Consider the following 23,315-nt stretch of genomic DNA (forward strand, 5'->3'; position numbering starts at 1 on the left):
ATGTTTATTTAGCACAGGATGCGTTAGAGACGATTTTTTGAAAACCCCGTTCATTTTTGCCATTGAAAATCTGACTTAGACCCGGGTCTCCAAATTTGGGCATAACGAGGACTACAGAATGATACACGACTTCAGTGGTCTATTTTACAACGGATTCGAACGCGGCTAAGCCAATCAGATTTTAGGACCAGAACTATCCATTTCATAATACACAGTTTACAACTTCTTCCTGTTAATAAACCAGTTTAAACCAGGTTTGAGTGTTTACATTCACCCCAACTCAGCTTTAATAATCTTACTCTTTATAAGCAAGTGCATGAATTGCATCAACATGATCTAAATCACTTCTCAGGACCATAGTGTTGTATAAAGTATCATTTAGATTTCTTGTTTTTGTTGCTGATTGTGTAAATTCTGTAAAATATTTTGCTGTTTCATATGTGCAGAAAACAAATCAGGTCAATAACGAGGTACATTTAAGGTGGAACATCAGTGCTGCACAGGAAAAACAGAGATTATATTAAAATAATACAGATTATTTATGTATCCTGAAACAAGCAACAAACATTCAAACATTTTACCTTCTGTTACATTTATACTGAGTGAAGAGGACAGTAAAAGTAATAAGACGATCACCAGCAGTGTAAAAAGTTTAGATGTTATTTTGCGGAAATGAACTTTAATCTATTTTTAAAAAGTTTGTGGTTCAATAATCCTACATTGTCCGAGTTACTGTAATATCTTAAGAACCCTCTCTCCTCTACACCAGTACTGAATACATGCTGATGTGATACAGATGGTAATCAATACAGATGATCAGACTCACCTGATACAGTCAGTAGAACAGCATCACTGGGGTGTGAGGAACGTGAGCCTCCTGTCTCTGTTCCTGTACAGGTGTATTTACCTGCATCAGCTACTATAACACTATTGATTTTGTACTTCTGTTTATTACTGACAGTTTGTTCTGAACCTTCTTTATTCCAGCTGTACCTCCAGTTCTGGACACGTCCTCCATTCTCTATGTTACATGTGAGAGTAACAATCTCTCCTCTAAACACGTGATTACCAGGATATATGATCACAGTGGGTTTTGGTCTCTCTGTAGAAAGAAAAAGAATATTATTTTCATATTTTACATATTATTAAAGACACTTTGTGGTTTGTGTTTGTGAGTGTATAATGGTGGAGAATTAAAACACAGTTTCAGTCACAGTGCAGTCGGGTTTTGCAGCAGGAAAATATTCTGATGCACAGAAGCAAGTCCATCACTGAATGACTCAAAACACAAACAAACAAACACAATGAATCTTTTGGAGTGATCATCTTGAATCCCATCAAGCAATTAAAACAATTCTGTAAAAGATTTTTCACCACGGCTGGTGTTGTGTTTTACGGAAGCGTATTGCTGCCACACAGTTAAAAAAAAAATACCGTCAGTATGTCGTTATAACGAGAAAGGATGTCGTTATAACGAGAAAAGGATGTCGTTATAACGAGAAAAGGATGTCGTTAAAACGAGAAAAGGATGTCGTTATAACGAGAAAAGTTCATTACCTCAAATGCTGCACAGCTGATGGAGCGTATCTGCTGATGGAGAGACAGTTTGCACACATGCATGATGCTGTAACTTGTGTAACCTTACAGCTTGTGGTGCCGATCAAGATTCTCCTTTAGGATCTAAACTTGGTTTAATATTCAACATTTGTCTGACATTCGGCATTCCGATCTAAATAAGTGCTTCAAAAAACACCTAAGACCTTCTTATTTGATGATTTCTTACACAAATGAAAATAGTCAACATACTACAAAAACAAGTTTATGTTCAATTTAAGATTACGTCTATTTATCTAAAGAAAGGTTATAATGAAACCGTTTATCCAGCTCCCACTTCATGTAACGAGTTAGGGACCGTCATAAAACTAACTGAGAAACGTAGGAAACATGCACTTATCCACACTAATAAATCCATTTAAATCTGGTATGATTTGTATTTTTGGAAATATAATTTGTATATTTGAAATATAAATTTATTACAGATTTATTTATCTTTATTTAAATGTAATGTAAAATAAATACCATGTTATTTCAAAAAATAAGGTTTTTGTAGTAGGTGAGAAACATTGATGTGTTTTTGTAAAAACTGTTTGACATTAATTCATCAAATCATACCAGATTTAAATGGATTTATTAGTGTGGATAAGTGCATGTTTCCTACGTTTCTCAGTTAGTTTTATGACGGTCCCTAACTCGTTACATGAAGTGGGAGCTGGATAAACGGTTTCATTATAACCTTTCTTTAGATAAATAGACGTAATCTTAAATTGAACATAAACTTGTTTTTGTAGTATGTTGACTATTTTCATTTGTGTAAGAAATCATCAAATAAGAAGGTCTTAGGTGTTTTTTGAAGCACTTATTTAGATCGGAATGCCGAATGTCAGACAAATGTTGAATATTAAACCAAGTTTAGATCCTAAAGGAGAATCTTGATCGGCACCACAAGCTGTAAGGTTACACAAGTTACAGCATCATGCATGTGTGCAAACTGTCTCTCCATCAGCAGATACGCTCCATCAGCTGTGCAGCATTTGAGGTAATGAACTTTTCTCGTTATAACGACATCCTTTTCTCGTTTTAACGACATCCTTTTCTCGTTATAACGACATCCTTTTCTCGTTATAACGACATCCTTTTCTCGTTTTAACGACATCCTTTCTCGTTATAACGACATACTGACGGTATTTTTTTTTTAACTGTGTGGCAGCAATACGCTTCCGTAGAAAAGAAAGAATACAAAAGCAGAAAGAAAAGGAACTACAGCAAGCACCTCAGGGTAGCAGCTCTCTTTTATGGAGTAAACCATCTACCATCTAAAGCGAATGAGGGAGATGTATCAGTATCAGTTGTTTGGTTATTAAAAAGCGTGCACAATATGGCCGTGTTTTTGCCTGTTTTTCATTTATTTATGCAATTTGATAATTTGAGTTATTTGATTAGATGTGTATTGATTGAAGTTAAATATCCTACTGTTTTGTTTTGTTTTTTATTTATAATTTTGGCGATGGGTGCCCTTTTTTTGGCTTGAGCACCTGCCCCCAAAAATGTCTGTGCATGTGCCTGCATGAATTGCATTAACATGATCTAAATCACTTCTCATTACCATAGTGTTGTATAAAGTATCATTTAGATTTCTTGTTTTTGTTGCTGATTGTGTAAATTCTATAAAATATTTTGCTGTTTCATGTGTGCAGAAAACAAATCAGGTCAATAACGAGGTACATTTAAGGTGGAACATCAGTGTTGCACAGGAAAAACAGAGATTATATTAAAATAATACAGATTATTTATGTATCCTGAAACAAGCAACAAACATTCAAACATTTTACCTTCTGTTACATTTATACTGAGTGAAGAGGACAGTAAAAATAATAAGACGATCACCAGCAGTGTAAAAACTTTAGATGTTATTTTGCGGAAATGAACTTTAATCTATTTTTAAAAAGTTTGTGGTTTAATAATCCTACATTGTCCGAGTTACTGTAATATCTTAAGAACCCTCTCACCTCTACACCAGTACTGAATACATGCTGATGTGATACAGATGTTAATCAATACAGATGATCAGACTCACCTGATACAGTCAGTAGAACAGAACTGGGGTGTGAGGAACGTGATCCTCCTGTCTCTGTTCCTGTACAGGTGTATTTACCTGCATGATTCTCTGTAACATCACTGATTCTGTACTGCTGATCATTACTGACAGTTTGGTCTGAACCTTCTTTATTCCAGCTGTACCTCCAGTTCTGGACGCCTCCTCCATTCTCTATGTTACATGTGAGAGTAACAATCTCATCTATAAACACGTGATTATCAGGATTTATGATCACAGTGGGTTTTGGTCTCTCTGTAGAAAGAAAAAGAATATTATTTTCATATTTCACATATTATTAAAGACACTTTGTGGTTTGTGGTTGTGAGTGTATAATGGTGGAGAATTAAAACACAGTTTCAGTCACAGTGCAGTTGGGATTTGCAGCAGGAAAATATTCTGATGCACAGAAGCAAGTCCATCACTGAATGACTCAAAACACAAACAAACAAACACAATGAATCTTTTGGAGCGATCATCTTGAATCCCATCAAGCAATTAAAACAATTCTGTAAAAGATTTTTCACCACGGCTGGTGTTGTGTTTACTTGTGTAGTTTTTTCTTTTTTTAATTAAAATTAGATGCCATTTAATGAATTATTGAAAAAGAAAAAAACATGTCAGAAATAATTTTTGACAAATATTTGTCTCCAGTGTTTGTGAACTCTGACCAGTTTAAAGAAGGTAATAAAAATAAAATAAATAAATATTGGAATATTTGAACATTTACTTGAAGTGGGTCAGTAGTAGCACAGCATTTAAGCTACTGAACTGGTGATCAGACGGTTGCTGGTACAGGCCCCACTACCACCAATCTGACACTGTTGGGCCCCTGAGAAAGGCCCTTAATTTCTTTGTTCTAGTTTCATTGTTATTGCATGTTTAAATACTACATTTAATAATGAGGTTACTTTACATTTTCAATTACAATCTTTAAACTTATTTTTCATTGTGTTTATATTTGTAGCGTTTTTAAATGTATCTAATATAGATTTTAAAAAGCTTTTTAAAAATTGTAAAAACTTTGGTTTATTTTTTATTTTTAACATTGTTTAACACTGAACCTCTTCAAGTCAGTAGATGTGATGTAAGTTTCTGTTTACTGAAATCACTCCACATTAAAACTCTACATGTTATTAGAAAGTGCCTTTTTTAAATAAGTTTAGGTGGTATTTGGGTCTCTGTGCTCTGTGTTAGTTCTTGAGCTCATCATTTCTTGTAGTGTTACTGTAGTGCAGGGGTCACCAGCATGGTGCCCGAGGGCCACTGGTCGCCCGCAGGGCATGTTCTAAAATAGCACTAGTGACTATAGAGCTCTGTCTAAACATTATATCTGCCTTGCTGTTCTTATTGAATCAACACGACTTGCATTGATGTAGATTTGTAAATGACAATAGTGAATATACCATTTTAAAAACAGAAATGTTGGATGTTTATATGAACTCTGGTCTGGTCTGGGTGCAGAGTTTTATATCGTGTGCATATTAACGCTGAGACAAGCGAGGTACGCATGAGCAGCTGCGATTCGGAGAGAGATGCGGGTTTTACCCCGAAATAATAATAATAAAGAAACACACAAGAAAAGCGAAAGAAAACTTAATACTGAATACATGCTGATGTGATACAGATGTTAATCAATACAGATGATCAGACTCACCTGATACAGTCAGTAGAACAGCATCACTGGGGTGTGAGGAACGTGAGCCTCCTGTCTCTGTTCCTGTACAGGTGTATTTACCTGCATGATTCTCTGTAACATCACTGATTCTGTACTGCTGATCATTACTGACAGTTTGGTCTGAACCTTCTTTATTCCAGCTGTACCTCCAGTACTGGACACCTCCTCCATTCTCTATGTTACATGTGAGATTAACAGAGTCTCCTATAAACACGTGATTATCAAGATAGATGGCCACAGTGATTTTTAGTCTCTCTGTAGAAAGAAAAATAATATTATTTTTATATTTCACATATTATTAAAGACACTTTGTGGTTTGTGTTTGTGAGTGTATAATGGTGGAGAATTAAAACACAGTTTCAGTCACAGTGCAGTCGGGTTTTGCAGCAGGAAAATATTATGATGCACAGAAGCAAGTCCATCACTGAATGACTCAAAACACAAACAAACAAACACAATAAATCTTCTGGAGCAATCATCTTGAATCCCATCAAGCAATTAAAACAATTCTGTAAAAGATTTTTCACCACGGCTGGTGTTGTGTTTTCTTTTTTTAATTAAAATTAGATGCCATTTAATGAATTATTGAAAAAGAAAAAAACATGTCAGAAATAATTTTTGACAAATATTTGTCTCCAGTGTTTGTGAACTCTGACCAGTTTAAAGAAGGTAATAAAAATAAAATAAATAAATATTGGAATATTTGAACATTTACTTGAAGTGGGTCAGTGGTAGCACAGCGTTTAAGCTACTGAACTGGTGATCAGACGGTTGCTGGTACAGGCCCCACTACCACCAATTTGACACTGTTGGGCCCCTGAGAAAGGCCCTTAATTCTTTTGTATTTGGCCACAACTGTAAGTTGTTTTGGATAAGAGTGTTTGATAAATGTAATAAATATATAAATGCATCATTTCTTTGTTCTAGTTTCATTGTTATTGCATGTTTAAATACTACATTTATTAATGCAGTTACTTTACATTTTCAATTAAAATCTTTAAACAAATTACTTATTTTTCATTGTGTTTATACAGGTGCTGGTCATAAAATTAGAATATCATGAAAAAGTTGATTTATTTCAGTAATTCCATTCAAAAAGTGAAACTTGTATATTATATTCATTCTTTACACACAGACTGATATATTTCAAATGTTTATTTCTTTTAAGAAATGTTTCACTTTTTGAATGGAATTACTGAAATAAATCAACTTTTTCATGATATTCTAATTTTATGACCAGCACCTGTATTTGTAGCATTTTTAAATGTATCTAATATAGATTTTAAAAAGCTTTTTAAAAATTGTAAAAACTTTGGTTTATTTTTTATTTTTAGCATTGTTTAACATTGAACCTCTTCAAGTCAGTAGATGTGATGTAAGTTTCTGTTTACTGAAATCACTCCACATTAAAACTCTACATGTTATTAGAAAGTGCCTTTTTTAAATAAGTTTAGGTGGTATTTGGGTCTCTGTGCTCTGTGTTAGTTCTTGAGCTCATCATTTCTTGTAGTGTTACTGTAGTGCAGGGGTCACCAGCATGGTGCCCGAGGGTCACTGGTCGCCCGCAGGGCATGTTCTAAAATAGCACTAGTGACTATAGAGCTCTGTCTAAACATTATATCTGCGTTGCTGTTCTTATTGAATCAACACGACTTGCATTGATGTAGATTTGTAAATGACAATAGTGAATATAACATTTTAAAAACAGAAATGTTGGATGTTTATATGAACTCTGGTCTGGATCTGTGGTCTGGGTGCGGAGTTTTATATCATGCACATAACGCTGAGGCAAGTGAGGTACGCATGTGCAGCTGCGATTCGGAGAGAGAAAAGCGAAAGAAAACTTTCACAATGTTTGGGAGGAACGTGGAGAGACACTTCAGTACGTGTCACAAAAACGTCCATGTACATCACAGCTTTTTTTTTTATCGTACATAACTGATCATTTGTACAAACATGGGACAGAGTTCATGATTTGTTCTAAAATGTTGCAAAGGAAGTGATGAGTACAAACAAGACATGATTTGAAGATGTGACTTAATGATTTTCTAAAAGATGGTACAGAAGTGATCACTTGTGAAAAGATTTTGATCAAAATACTACAAATGTGCTCATTTATACAAAACTGTCAGGAACAAAATTTACAAAAATATCAGAGATGTGATAGCTCTGACTTTCAAATATTGAAATATTGATATTTAGATTAATAGAGATGAATAATGTTACATGCTGAAATATATCTGTGTTTCCTACCGTAGTAAATCGTTGTTAATAATTTTTCTGAGGAATCATTAACATTAACATATGATCACACTCTTCATATATATGAATAATATTAATAATGCTAATAATAATGCTAATAATAATAATAAAAATAAGAAGAAGAAGAAGAAGAAGAAAAATTATAATATTATAATATTCATTGCGAATTTCCCCACTGTGGGACTAATAAAAGAATATCTTATCTTATCTTATCTTAATTAAAGGTGAACCGTGCAGCTTTATGTTATTCAGGAAGTTTGTATCAAACAAGTAGCTTCGTATTATTCAGTACCCTTAAAGTAGCTCTCGGTCTCAAAGGTTGGTGACCCCTGCTATAGAGTCTCATCAACAAAGAAATGAGTTTGTTTTTCTCTTCAGTTACTGAATAAATTGTTTTAAAAACATAAACAATAATCAGAATAATATTGTAGATTCAACCTTAAGAAATGATGATATTTTTCTAGATCACTCACCCCCTCGGTCCATCCCTGCTCATAAACATTTTTCATTAACACTTATGACATCATTAATTGTCTCCAAAACAGCTGTTTTTGACAAAATCATCTTATAACGCCCAGCTTTTTATTATTATAATTTTAATTCGTATGATTCAACATTAGTCTTTATTTATTTAAGTAAAAGTTGTTTAATTGCATTAATTAAAGCATTCTTCTGAGCTAAGAGATCGTTCTGCAAATTATTTGGTGAAATAACAACATATTTCCTGACTACATCAAATCTGTAATAAAAAGTATAAAACACGACAAACCTTCAACTGTAACTGTAACTGGATCACTGTACAGTGAGTAGTAGTATTTGTTGTAGTAGTTTCCTCTTAGCGCTCTACAGTTGTACTTTGTTCTTCCTGTATTAGAAAGTTTCTCACCGAGTTTGTTGGTGGTGATTTTATCTGCAGAGATCTGACGATTTACTTCCTGATCATTTTTGTACCAGAAGAAAGTCCATCCTGTAGACTGATTCAGATCACAGGTCAGAGTAACGGTGTCTCCAGTGTAGATGAAGTTCTGAGGTTCTAATCTCACAGTTGGTTTGGGTTTTGCTGTTAATAGAAAATAATGAAGTTTTAATCAGTTTAATCACTTTTATTCTCTCATTTCCCCCAAATGTTATTACATTTAAGTTAGAATGAACTCAAGATATTTCATGTTTTATCTGCTCAACTTCAATTCATTTATTAATAAACATCCATTCCTGCATTTCAGGCCTGCAACACATTCCAAAAAAAGTTGGGACAGTAAAGCATTTACCACTTTAATATGTTGTTATTCCTTTTTAACCCCTTAAAAGACGTTTTGGCACAGAGGAGACCAAGTAAACATGACAGACCCTGGTACTGACACACTCCATACCATGACAGACCCTGGTACTGACACACCCTCATACCATGACAGACCCTGGTACTGACACACCCCCATACCATGACAGACCCTGGTACTGACACACCCCCATACCATGACAGACCCTGGTACTGACACACCCTCATACCATGACAGACCCTGGTACTGACACACCCCCATACCATGACAGACCCTGGTACTGACACACCCCCATACCATGACAGACCCTGGTACTGACACACCCCCATACCATGACAGACCCTGGTACTGACACACCCTCATACCATGACAGACCCTGGTACTGACACACCCCCATACCATGACAGACCCTGGTACTGACACACTCCATACCATGACAGACCCTGGTACTGACACACCCTCATACCATGACAGACCCTGGTACTGACACACCCCCATACCATGACAGACCCTGGTACTGACACACCCCCATACCATGACAGACCCTGGTACTGACACACCCCCATACCATGACAGATCCTGGTACTGACACACTCCATACCATGACAGACCCTGGTACTGACACACTCCATACCATGACAGACCCTGGTACTGACACACCCCCATACCATGACAGACCCTGGTACTGACACACCCCCATACCATGACAGACCCTGGTACTGACACACCCCCATACCATGACAGACCCTGGTACTGACACACCCCCATTCCATGACAGACCCTAGTACTGACACACCCCCATACCATGACAGACCCTGGTAGTGACACACCCTCATACCATGACAGACCCTGGTACTGACACGCCCCCATACCTTGACAGACCCTGGTACTGACACACTCCATACCATGACAGACCCTGGTACTGACACGCCCCATACCATGACAGACCCTGGTAGTGACACACCCTCATACCTTGAAAGACCCTGGTACTGACACGCCCCATACCATGACAGACCCTGGTACTTACACACCCTCATACCTTGACAGACCCTGGTACTGACACACTCCCATACCATGACAGACCCTGGTACTGACACGCCCCATACCATGACAGACCCTGGTACTGACACACTTCCATACCATGACAGACCCTGGTACTGACACGCCCCATACCATGACAGACCCTGGTACTGACACACTCCCATACCATGACAGACCCTGGTACTGACACGCCCCATACCATGACAGACCCTGGTAGTGACACCCCCCCATACCATGACAGACCCTGGTACTGACACGCCCCATACCATGACAGACCCTGGCTTTTGGACTTGTTGCTGATAACAGTCTGAGTGGTCCTTTCTGTCTTTGGTCCTGAGTATGCAGCATACGCTTACCTACAAAAAATATCTGAAACACTGAATCATCAGATCACAAAATGTTTCCACTGTGTGATGGTCCATCCCAGATGCCTTTCGTGGATACAGCTTTTGTACCAAATCATGATTACAATCACCTGTTTAAAATAACAACATTATTTAGTTTGTTTTTACCATCATTACTAGCACTAAATTGTCCCTGTCCCAACATTTTTGGAATGTGTTGCAGGCCTAAGACCATTGAAGCTGGTGAGAGATAAACACTGGTTTAAAAATCTTTTCTTTGTATTTTTGTTAAATTAAAGTTTAAGAGAATTTAAAAATCTCAGATTCTGCTTTTTATTCCATTTTCCAAAATGGCCCCAAACCTTTACTGATTGGGGTTCTACAACTTCCCTAAATAAACCTCATGACCAAAAGTTTGTAAATACATGCTGATGTGATACAGATGTTATTAAATACAGAAGAGATGATCAGACTCACCTGATACAGTCAGTAGAACAACATCACTGGGGTGTGAGGAACGTGAGCCTCCTGTCTCTGTTCCTGTACAGGTGTATTTACCTGCATGATTCTCTGTAACATCACTGATTCTGTACTGCTGATCATTACTGACAGTTTGGTCTGAACCTCCTTTATTCCAGCTGTACCTCCAGTTCTGGACACCTCCTCCATTCACTATGTTACATGTGAGAGTAACAACCTCTCCTACAAACACGTGATTATCAGGATTTATGATCACAGCAGCTTTTGGTCTCTCTGTAGAAATAAAATAAAACGTTTTCATTAATAAAAACACTTTGTGGTTTGTGAGTGCTTTTGCTTTATTTTCTCAAACCAAACCATTTTAACATTTCTTTAAAAACATAACACCAACTTATTCCATCACCAACCTCTCTCACCTCAGATAAAATCAGTGTTCATGATTCCACCGTCAGAAAGAGACCAGGTTCAAATATCCAAGAGAGAATTTCTTCTATTTTTGCATATTTGTCACTCTTATATGTTTTACATCAAATTACTTTTAATATTAGACAAAGACCGCAGGAAACACATAAAAAAATTTTAATCAACCAGTCTAAAAAATTTGGTTTATTTTTACTAGCCACACCCAGACATGATCACTGCCAGACCTGTTGAACCTAAACATCACTTTAATAGAACCTGTGTGGCAATGTGAAGCATTATAAACTCTTTTTTTTTTTTTTACTTCAACCGAATTTGAAATAATTGAAGACAAAATTTAAGTTTCAAACTTTAGTTGATTCTATGTTTAGTATTTTTTATCACTTAGTCTAAAATTGATTAGAAAGAAAAAGTCTGCTCCATGGTACAATGACCACACACATGCTCTAAAAAGAAGAAGAACATAGATATACTTTGTCATATACAGGTGCTGATCATAAAATTAGAATATCATGAAAAAGTTGATTTATTTCAGTAATTCCATTCAAAAAGTGAAACTTGTATATTATATTCATTCTTTACACACAGACTGATATATTTCAAATGTTTATTTCTTTTAATGTTGATGATTATAACTGACAACTAATAAAAACCCCAAATTCAGTATCTCAGAAAATTAGAATATTACTTAAGACCAATACAAAAAAAAGGATTTTTAGAAATGTTGGCCAACTGAAAAGTATGAGCATGTACAGAACTCAATACTTAGTTGGGGCTCCTTTTGCCTGGATTACTACAGCAATGCGGCGTGGCATGGAGTCTATCAGTCTGTGGCACTGCTCAGGTGTTATGAGAGCCCAGGTTGCTCTGATAGTGGCCTTCAGCTCTTCTGAATTGTTGGGTCTGGCGTATCGCATCTTCCTCTTCACAATACCCCATAGATTTTCTATGGGGTTAAGGTCAGGCGAGTTTGCTGGCCAATTAAGAACAGGGATACCATGGTCCTTAAACCAGATCCTGGTAGCTTTGGCACTGTGTGCAGGTGCCAAGTCCTGTTGGAAAATGAAATCTGCATCTCCATAAAGTTGGTCAGCAGCAGGAAGCATGAAGTGCTCTAAAACTTCCTGGTAGATAACTGCGTTGACCTTGGACCTCAGAAAACACAGTGGACCAACACCAGCAGATGACATGGCACTCCAAACCATCACTGACTGTGGAAACTTTACACTGGACCTCAAGCAACGTGGATTCTGTGCCTCTCCTCTCTTCCTCCGGACTCTGGGACCTTGATTTCCAAAGGTAATGCAAAATTTACTTTCATCAGAGAACATAACTTTGGACCACTCAGCAGCAGTCCAGTCCTTTTTGTCTTTAACCCAGGCGAGACGCTTCTGACGCTGTCTCTTGTTCAAGAGTGGCTTGACACAAGGAATGCGACAGCTGAAACCCATGTCTTGCATACGTCTGTGCGTGGTGGTTCTTGAAGCACTGACTCCAGCTGCAGTCCACTCTTTGTGAATCTCCCCCACATTTTTGAATGGGTTTTGTTTCACAATCCTCTCCAGGGTGCGGTTATCCCTATTGCTTGTACACTTTTTTCTACCACATCTTTTCCTTCCCTTCGCCTCTCTATTAATGTGCTTGGACACAGAGCTCTGTGAACAGCCAGCCTCTTTAGCGATGACCTTTTGTGTCTTGCCCTCCTTGTGCAAGGTGTCGATGGTCGTCTTTTGGACAACTGTCAAGTCAGCAGTCTTCCCCATGATTGTGTAGCCTACAGAACTAGACTGAGAGACCATTTAAAGGCCTTTGCAGGTGTTTTGAGTTAATTAGCTGATTAGAGTGTGGCACCAGGTGTCTTCAATATTGTACCTTGTCACAATATTCTAATTTTCTGAGATACTGAATTTGGGGTTTTCATTAGTTGTCAGTTATAATCATCAACATTAAAGAAATAAACATTTGAAATATATCAGTCTGTGTGTAATGAATGAATATAATATACAAGTTTCACTTTTTGAATGGAATTACTGAAATAAATCAACTTTTTCATGATATTCTAATTTTATGACCAGGACCTGTATACATATACAGGTGTACAGTACATTGAAATTCTTCACATATCCCAGCTTGTTTGAAAGCTGGGGTCAGAGCGCAGGGTCAGCTGTCGTACAGCCCCCCTGGAACAGACAGGGTTAAGGGTCTTGCTCAAGGACCCAACAGCGGCTGTTTAGCAGAGCCTGGATTTGAACCACCAATCTTCTGGTTTATAGTCCAAAGCTCTACACACTAGGCTCCCACTGTCCTTAAGTAAAGCAGCACAAAAATTAGCACGAATGGCAGCACACTACACTGGAAGTGTAAAATAGCATGAAAGCATAAAAACATGCACTAATAAAAGTCACAGTTATGCAAACTTGACGCTGTTCTAACCCATTTACTCCCAGATTTACTCCCAGCCATTGTGGAGCCCCTGTTTACTTTAATAAATGCATCGCTTAGCCTTGGGTACGTAACTAAATTGTTCAAAAGTACTTTTAATAAACCCCTGATTAAAACCTAATCTTGATCCATATGGTCTGTCCAAAGGCAGATTTTAAATCTTCCTTTTGTCTCCAAGATTCTATAAAAAGTTTCTAAACCGTTCTTTTCTTATCTGCACAAAAACAGTATCATGAAAGATTTCAGTCAGGATTTAGCCCAACCACAGTAACTGCATTAATTAGGGTAGTTAATGATTTATTAATGTTCTCTGGTAATGGATGCGTCTCTTTTCTTGTTCTATTAGATCTTAGTGCAGTAAATGCAGGTTAAAAAAGGTATGTAGATAAACAGATGGACTACAGTCAGTAATTGTAGAACTACAAAGTGTTTCTATATGGTAAGTGGAGCTGATAAAATGGACAGTGAGTGTAGAAACAAGGAGGTGGTTTTAATGTTATGACTGATCAGTGTAGGGGGTGATTACTTTTAACATGATTGATACAGTTTTCAAATAAATTTTAAATAAATTATTTTCCATAAACATTTGATGTGATAAATGAACTTTTACAGTAGTGCATGTTGTGTAAACTCACCTGACACAGATACAGTAACAGAATTACTCATTATGATCTGTTGTTTATTATCGTTCTGTGTTCCACTGCATGTGTATCTGGTATATTTGGCCTCTTCATTCACCTCAAAGCTAAATTCACTTTTATTTTCAGAAGGAACTTCAGTTTCATTCTTATACCAACTGTAACTGTAACTCTGACTGTAAGTGTAACTCTGACTGTAACTCTGACTGTAAGTGTAACTCTGTAAGTGTAACTCTGACTGTAACTCTGACTGTAACTCTGACTGTAACTGTAACTCTGACTGTAACTCTGACTGTAACTCTGACTGTAACTCTGACTGTAAGTGTAACTCTGACTGATCTCTCCTCCTACAGAACATGTAAGAGTGATTCTCTCTCCTATGAAAAAATCTTTCCTATCAGACTTCACTGTAAGAGTAACTTTTAGCTTCTCTGTAAAACAAAAATATTGAAGTTTTAATAAAACCATCACTGATCGACATAATCTCACATAGAAAAACCAGATTCATTTCAATGAGTTTTAAATTATGGGTCATATAAATTTTTGCAGAACTTCTTCATTACATACAGGTGGATGTAAAAAGGTAGAACAGTTGGTTAGTTACTTTTTACATTTTTAAGTAGGATGAATTTAACAAGCAGATTGGAAAACAGTGATTAATAACATTACTACATAATGACTGACATGCAGTTATATATATTTTATACAGTGGGGCCAAAAAGTATTTAGTCAGCCACTGATTGTGCAAGTTCTCCTACTTAGAAAGATGAGAGAGGTCTGTAATTTTCATCATAGGTACACTTCAACTATGAGAGACAAAATGAGAAAAAAAAATCCAGGAAATCACATTGTAGAATTTTTAAAGAATTTATTTGTAAATTATGGTGGAAAATAAGTATTTGGTCACCCACAAACAGGCAAGATTTCTGGCTCTCACAGACCTGTAACTTCTTCTTTAAGAAGCTCTTCTGTCCTCCACTTGTTACCTGTATTAATGGCACCTGTTTGACCTCGTTATCTGTATAAAAGACACCTGTCCACAGCCTCAAACAGTCAGACTCCAAACTCAACCATGACCAAGACCAAAGAGCTGTCGAAGGACACGAGGAAGAAAATTGTAGACCCGCTCATGATCCAGAAGAGGATTTGGAGAATATCATGTGGTCAGATGAAACCAAAATGGAACTTTTTGGTAAAAACTCAACTCGTCGTGTTTGGAGGAAGAAGAAAAACCCAAGAACACCATACCTACTGTGAAGCATGTGGGTGGAAACATCATGCTTTGGGGCTGTTTTTCTGCAAAGGGGACAGGACGACTGATCCGTGTTAAGGGAAGAATGAACGGGGTCATGTATCGTGAGATTTTAAGCCAAAACCTCCTTCCATCAGTGAGAGCATTGAAGATGGAACGTGGCTGGGTCTTCCAGCATGACAATGATCCCAACCACACCGCTCGGGCAATGAAGGAGTGGCTCCGTAAAAAGCATTTCAAGGTCCTGGAGTGGCCTAGCCAGTCTCCAGACCTCAACCCCATAGAAAATTTGTGGAGGGAGTTGAAAGTCTGTGTTGTCCAGCGACAGCCCCAAAACATCACTGCTCTAGAGGAGATCTGCATGGAGGAATGGGCCAAAATACCAGCTACAGTGTGTGCAAACCTGGTGAAGACTTACAGGAAACGTTTGACCTCTGTCATTGCCAACAAAGGTTATGTTACAAAGTATTGAGTTGAACTTTTTGTTATTGACCAAATACTTATTTTCCACCATAATTTACAAATAAATTCTTTAAAAATCCTACAATGTGATTTCCTGGATTTTTTTTCCTCCTTTTGTCTCTCATAGTTGAAGTGTACCTATGATGAAAATTACAGACCTCTCTCATCTTTCTAAGTAGGAGAACCTGCACAATCAGTGGCTGACTAAATACTTTTTGGCCCCACTGTAAGTTATTTCCCATAAATGACGCCACTGTCCTGTTAAAGCATTTATAAGTAAAGCTGCAGTAACCATTTGAGTCCAGTAGGTGGCGACCTGCACCTACATACACAGAGAAATAAACCATTCAGCTACAGTGACCCAAACTTTTATCTGCAGTGTGGAATTAGTATGATTTTTAATCAGATGTCACTGAGAAATCATCCTAAAACTGACCTGTCAGCAGTCCATACCTGTCTCCTAATGAAAACGTGGGGCACATTATCAAGCGCAAAAACAGTTTTGACACACTGAGGAATGGACGCCACAAGATCTCTGTAGTATTTAGCACCATAACAAAAGCAGAAGCTCCGTTAAGACCTATAAGTTGTGAGGTGAGGCCTCCATAAATCTTACTGATGTGTAATCGTACTGAGTCTGAGAAAACTGGAGCATAAAACTTTATCCTTAAACTCTTTGTTCTTATACAATTTTTGCAGTGTGGCAGGGTGTGTTATCCTGCTGAAAGAGGGCACTGCTATTAGGGAACACCTTTGCCATAAAAAGATAGTCTTACTCTACTTAGTCTTAAACAATGTTTAAGTAGATGGCATGTATCAAAGTAACATCCTATGAATGGCAGGACCCAATGTTTCCCAGCAGCACCTGCTCAGAGCATCACAACACGTCTGTTGGTTTGCCTTCTTTCCACAGTGTATCCTGGTGCATCTCCTCCTCAGTTAAGCAATACACACACACACACACACACACACACACCTGACCATCCTCACAATGTAAAAAGAAACATGATTTATCATGATACTCACAGAGGTGTTGTGATGCTCTGAGGTACTGCTGGGAAACATTGGGTCCTGGCATTCCTGCTCTGTGGGGGTCCTGACTAGGGGTGGGCGATATAATATCGTTCATGATAATACCGGTATAGTTGTAAATTCGATATGATTTTTGTCGTATCGCAATATTATCAGCAAACGCGCGTCACTCGCTCTCAAGCTCGTAACAGTGAAATAATGGTGACCAATGCAGAGAGTCGTACCGGAGTTAGCACTGAGGATGAACTAGTCCCTACAAGGAGAGCTTCATCACTAGTGTGAAAGATTTTCGGATACAGAAGGTCAGACTCCAAACAAACGACTGTAATCTGCAAAACGTGCAAAAATACTGTGACGACAAAAGGTGACAACACATCACATTTATTTCAGCACCTAAAGCAAAAGCACCCGCGTGAGTACAAGGAGGGTCAATCACTGCATGAGCCCCAGAATGATGTGAGGCCAAAAACTGTGTCAGTGAACGAACATAAAATAAACAGGTTACCAGGTTACCACACAGGTTACCATCTGAGAAGGTTTAAAAGACAAGAGCGCTAAGCGGAACGCTTTCCTTCACATATGAGCATGGAAACTGAATCACTGAGTCAATGAGTCAGAAACGACTCTTTTCAGAAGAATTATTCATTGGAATCGAATCAGAAAACTGTGCTCTTATCTGTGGTAAAGATTCATTAGTGTTACTGACTCTGTGGGCAAAACAACTCCTGTTCAAGAGATTCAGATGTATAAACCAATCAGAGCTTCTGAATTTACATTTTGGGCAGAATCTTTCTCTTCATTGGTTGCTGTATAATTGACAGATAATTATCTGCGCTCTCACTTTGCAATGACAGAAAAGCATTATCAAATATTAAACGTTTTTGGGATTTTTTGATGCTCATTAATTTGAAGTTAAACGGAGCAGAAATGTGATTGTGAGATTCTGCTGGTTTGTTTAATATAAATGTTGTTAATATTAATACAAATACAGCCTGTAATAATACACAATATAAACAATGTAAATAGTCAGAATTGATCAGAACTACAGTGTTTTGTGTTTTTAAGAGAACTTATAAACATAATAAGGTAAAATACGGGCGGTGGCCTGCCATTGTACTTTAAGTTTACATTATATCGTATCGTATATCACCACTTCTCAAAAGCATATCGAGATATGAGTTTTTTAGCCATATCGTCCAGCCCTACTGGAAGTGATGCTTAATTTGATGTACATTTTGTAACATTTGGACCTTAGATTTCCTGAGTGTCTGCAAAACAAAAGTGTTTTTAAAATAAACTTTAAAAAAAGTGTTCTTATATATCGTTGAATATCGTTATCACAAAAATATCCCTAAATATCATTATATTATTTAAAGGCCATATCACCCACCCCTAGTCCTGACCATTGAAGAACAGGGTGAAAGCAGGTTAAAAAGTATGTAGAGAAACATATGGACTACAGTCAGTAATTGTAGAACTACAAAGTGCTTCTATATGGTAAGTGGAGCTGAAAAAATGGACAGTGAGTGTAGAAACAAGGAGGTGGTTTTAATGTTATGGCTGATCAGATTATATCATTGCAAAACATCAAGGTACATTATAATGTAAATATAATTATACAACAAAATAAAATAAACATAAATTACCTTCAGTTACTCCACAGTGGAAGAGTCCAGTCAGCACTGAATGTGGGGAGAAAATGTAATCACAGACAAAATGTATAAATCTTTTCTTATAATTTGCAGGGTGCTTAATCAAAGTAGCACATGTATGTATAGTTATAGTTAAAAAGCCACAAACAAATAGAGCAATAAAAATGATAAGATTAGATTAGATTAAACTTTATTGTCATTACACATGTACAAGTACAAGGCAATGAAATGCAGTTTAGCATCTAACCAGAAGTGCAATAAGCAGCAAGTGCAGGATAAACGGCATCTACAATATACATTATTTACAGGATATGGGCAGTGGTATGAACAAGATATACAGGTGAATATATTATTGAATGTACTATAAACAAGATATATAGCTAAAGACATAATATACAGATTAAGGTGCAGATTAAGATTAAGGTGCTGTGTAGATTAAGGTGATACAGATTAAGGTGCTATGAACATAATAGAGGAATGTATATATAAAACATAGTAAACAGATGTATACAGTATAGATGGAAATTATGAATAAATGAGATATGAGGTATGTACCAATGATATAATATACTAAGCAGAAAAAGGATAAAAAGATTTGTAGTGCAACCTTTACCAGGAGCAGAGATGTGGGGGGGTTAACGGGGGACAGAGTTCAGTATGGAGACAGCTCTGGGAAAAAAGCTGTTCCTCAATCTGCTGGTCTTGGTCCGGAGGCTCCTGAAGCGCCTGCCAGAGGGCAAAAGGGCAAATAGTCTGTGTGCAGGGTGGGATGAGTCCTTAAGAATGCTGTGAGCTCGACACAGACAGCGTTTCCTTTGGACGTCCTCAATGGGTGGAAGTGGAGTCCCTGTGATGCGCTGGGCCGTTTTCACCACTCGTTGCCTTGCGGTTCGCAACAGTGCAGTTCCCATACCAGACTGTGATACTGCTGGTCAGGATACTTTCAATTGCACAGCGGTAAAAGTTCACCAGGATGGTCGGAGATAGGTGGTGTTTCTTAAGTGTCCTCAGGAAGAAGAGGTGCTGGTGAGCCTTCTTGGCCAAGCTGGAGGTGTTGGTGGTCCAGGACAGGTCCTCCGATATGTGGGTCCCCAAGGACTTGAAGCTGGAGACACGTTCAACAGCTATCCCATCGATGTGGATGGGTTCATGCGTGCCTCCTCCTTCCCTCCTGAAGTCCACGATGAACTCCATAGTTTTGTTAGTGTTAAGGAGCAGGTTGTTGTCCTCACACCATGTGGCCAGGTGCTGTACTTCCTCCCTGTAGGCTGTCTCACCATTGTTACTGATGAGGCCAATCACCATGGTGTCGTCAGCAAACTTAATGATGGAATTCGATCCATGCACAGGCCTGCAGTCGTGGGTGAAAAGGGAGTAGAGGAATGGGCTCAGCACACAGCCCTGTGGTACGCCTGTGTTGAGTAAGATGGTGATGGAGTAGGTGTGGCCTGACCTAACATGCTGAGGTCTGTTGGTAACAGAGGGGGGTGTTAATACCCAGATCTCCAAGTTTAGTGACTAACTTAGAAGGGATTACGATATTAAATGCTGAGCTGAAGTCAACAATCAGCATTCAGCTGATGTGGGTCCAGTGTGGGTGGGAGACAGTTCTTCAGGTGTGCCAGGACCAGTCGCTCGAAGCACTTCATAACAATGGGTGTAAGTCATGAGAATGAGTAGTCATTAAGGCATGTCGAGCTGGAGTGTTTCGGCACAGGTATGGTGGAGGTGGATTTGAAGCATGTTGGTACAGCTGCCTGGGTGAGGGACAGGTTGAAAATTCCAGTCAGCTGCTCTGCACATCCACAACCAGCAGCTTTGCGTGCGTTGATTTGGTTCAGTGCGGTGTAGACGTCTGTGGAGGAGAGTGTGAGGGGCTGTTGGTCTGCAGAGAGTCTGGTCTGGGTAGCAGTCTCCAAAAAAGTCATTTAGCTCGTTCAGGAAGGAGACCGGGGTGGAGTTGCTGGGCTTGTAGTCGCTGATGACCTGGATGCCCTGCCACATGTGTCGGGGGTCGGAGTTGGAGAAGTGTTCCTCTACCTCTAGCTTGTAGCAGTGCTTGGTCTTTTTGTTGCCCCTCCTCAGGTTCGCCCTGGATGTGCTGTAGGCCTGTGCGTCACCTGTTCTGAAGGCGATGTTGTGGGCTTTCAGCAGAAGACGCACCTCCTTATTCATCCATGGCTTCTGATTTGGGTACGTGGTGATCTGTTTCTGTGTGGTAACACTGTCAGTGGTGGTTTTGATATAATCCAGCACAGAGGAGGTGGAAGTGTCGATATTCGTGTGAGAACCACAAGTAGCCTGTGAAGCTGAAACCTGTGTGTTGGAACCCGTCCTGAAGTACAGCGTCTGATCCCGCTGGCCACACTGTCATGGTTGATGTTGATGGCTTCACATGTTGGATAAGTGGAGAGTACTTAGGGATGAGAAACAAAGAAAGATGGTCTGACTGTCCCATGTGGGGGAGGGGGGTCGCAGTGTAAGCTCCAGCAATGTTTGTATTGACATGATCCAAAGTTTTCTTTCCTCTTGTATTGCAGGAAACATTACTTACTTACTTACTTACTGACTTACTGACTTACTTACTTACTTCCTCCTCTTCGTCCCCTGTGGGACATAAGGCTTCAATGAGCTCTCTCCATCGCATGCGGTCCTTGGCAGCATGTTGTGCTTCACCCCACGACAGGTTCATCTTTTGAAGCTCCTGTACCAAGGTTCTACGCCAGGAGATTTTTGGTCTTCCAGGTTTTCTTTTTCCAGGTGGTGTCCATCTTAAGGCAACTCTTAGGATGTGGTTTTGCTCCATCCTTAACACATGTCCAAGCCATCTTAAGCATCTTAATGTAATGTCCTTGGTGATGATTTGACTGCTGATTTTCTTATATAGTTGTTGGTTGGATATTTTGTTGGGCCAAAAGATCTGGCAGATTCATCTGAGGCATCTATTGTGAAAGACCTCAAGTCTCCTCATGTCTGTGCTGACCGCACGCCAACACTCTGAACCATACAGGAGGACAGACTTTACGTTGCTGTTGTACTGGAGCATCTTTGTTTTTAGGCTGTATTGTTTAGAGCTCCAGATGGAACGGAGTTGGGAAAAGGCACCCTAAACCTTTCCCAGCCTTGCTCTAATGTCTTTATGGACAGCGCTGTACTTGCTGATAAGGCTGCCAAGGTAGGTGAAGTCCTCCACAAACTCGATGGTGCTCCATTCACCTGGATGGGTACTGTGGAGGTGGAGTTTATGCACATCACTAGGGTCTTGGAGGTATTGATGTTAAGTCCGACCTGTCTGGCATATTTGTTGAGCCTGTCAGTTTTCGATTGCATGTTAGAGTGGTTTGTTGAAAGAAGAGCAAGGTCATCTGCAAAGTCAAGGTCTTCCAACTGAGAGGACAAAGTCCATTGGATGCCTCTAGGTTTGTCTGCTGTTGTGTTGGTTGTGATCCAGTCTATTGCAAGTAGGAAGAGGATGGGAGAGATGATGCACCCCTGTCTCACACCGTACTGTACAGAGAACCATTCAGTGAGAGTGTTGCTCATAAGGACGCTGCACTCAAATTTTCCATAGAAGATTTTTATGCAGGAAACATGCTGGTGGAATTTTGGGAGTGCTGTCTTTAAGTTTGAGTGATTAAAATCACCTGAAACTATAAATGCAGCCTCCGGGTGAGCAGTCTGTTGTTTGCTAATGGCTGAATAAAGTTCCTTTATAAGCAGCAGCCAGAATAATGGAAGCAAAATAACAAAAAAAAAAAAAACACATTAAAAAAAATAAAATAATGAATAAAAAAACCACAAAACATCCAAACACAGGACCGCTCTGAAACAAGTGGTTTTGCCACGATGGCTGAAAAGTGCAGCAACACCGGCTGAGTCTGTGTTGACAGAAAACTGGACTAGATTGCCCAGCATCATGGTTCTAAGATAAAGCAGGTTACTAACAGAAGAGCTGGCAAGTTCAAGCAAAGAAAAGCTTAATAAATAGAAACCCTTCCACCTGGAGTCAGCAGTGCTTCTAGATTGTACTGATCATGACTATCACTGTATGTAGTTTAGTCTTGCATTTGTAGACACAGAGACACAGTGTTTATACCTGCAAGTGTTTTCTAAAGGATTTCTGAGCCCATGTTCATCTAGTTTTACAAAATAAGAAAGCTTGAACCATCCTTGCTTGGCGATGACTGAGGCATCTGTTCATTTTGTTCCAAACTTTGGTGTTTTTTAATTATTCTACAAACTACTCAGTCTAACTTCACCTGTCCCAACTTTTATGGAATGAGTTTAAGATATGAAATTATAAAGTAGTACAATATGGACAGTAGTAGCTCAGCAGTTAAGGTTGTTCAAACCCCACGGAAACTCCTTTGTGCTGTTTTCATTTAAATCACCACTTTCTGTTTTAATTCACATCTTTCAGTAACTGTGTGATGAAAAACACATGGGAACAAAAACACCTCATATATTTTAATACACACAAACACAAACGTACATGCACACATGTACAGAAGCCCCAAAAAATGAATTTCTTTTACCAGGGTGCCAGTAATTGAGGAATGAACTGTAAATGCATCTCATTAATAAAAAAAAAAACCCCATTAGACCCCCACTCACCAGAAATTATTGGTGGACTATTTTCAGTATTGCGGTGACATTAACGTGGTGCTGACATGTTTGTGTGTG

At 38.6% G+C, this 23,315-nt stretch overlaps 1 protein-coding gene across 1 annotated transcript in view; it reads right to left on the reverse strand.

Moving 5' to 3' along the window:
• The window catches only part of LOC134311984 (hemicentin-1-like), an 80,775-nt gene that overhangs the window by 19,184 nt on the left and 38,276 nt on the right, over positions 1-23,315 (reverse strand). Inside the window, exons 3-7 of the mRNA XM_062993633.1 lie at positions 10,732-11,007; positions 8,479-8,652; positions 5,310-5,585; positions 3,635-3,907; positions 827-1,102 (exon numbers count right to left, since the gene is read on the reverse strand). Of these exons, the coding sequence (XP_062849703.1) occupies positions 827-1,102; positions 3,635-3,907; positions 5,310-5,585; positions 8,479-8,652; positions 10,732-11,007 (1,275 nt within the window). The remainder of the gene's footprint in view (positions 1-826; positions 1,103-3,634; positions 3,908-5,309; positions 5,586-8,478; positions 8,653-10,731; positions 11,008-23,315) is intronic.

Source organism: Trichomycterus rosablanca, chromosome 4, assembly GCF_030014385.1.
Source record: "Trichomycterus rosablanca isolate fTriRos1 chromosome 4, fTriRos1.hap1, whole genome shotgun sequence".
NCBI lineage: Eukaryota > Metazoa > Chordata > Actinopteri > Siluriformes > Trichomycteridae > Trichomycterus > Trichomycterus rosablanca.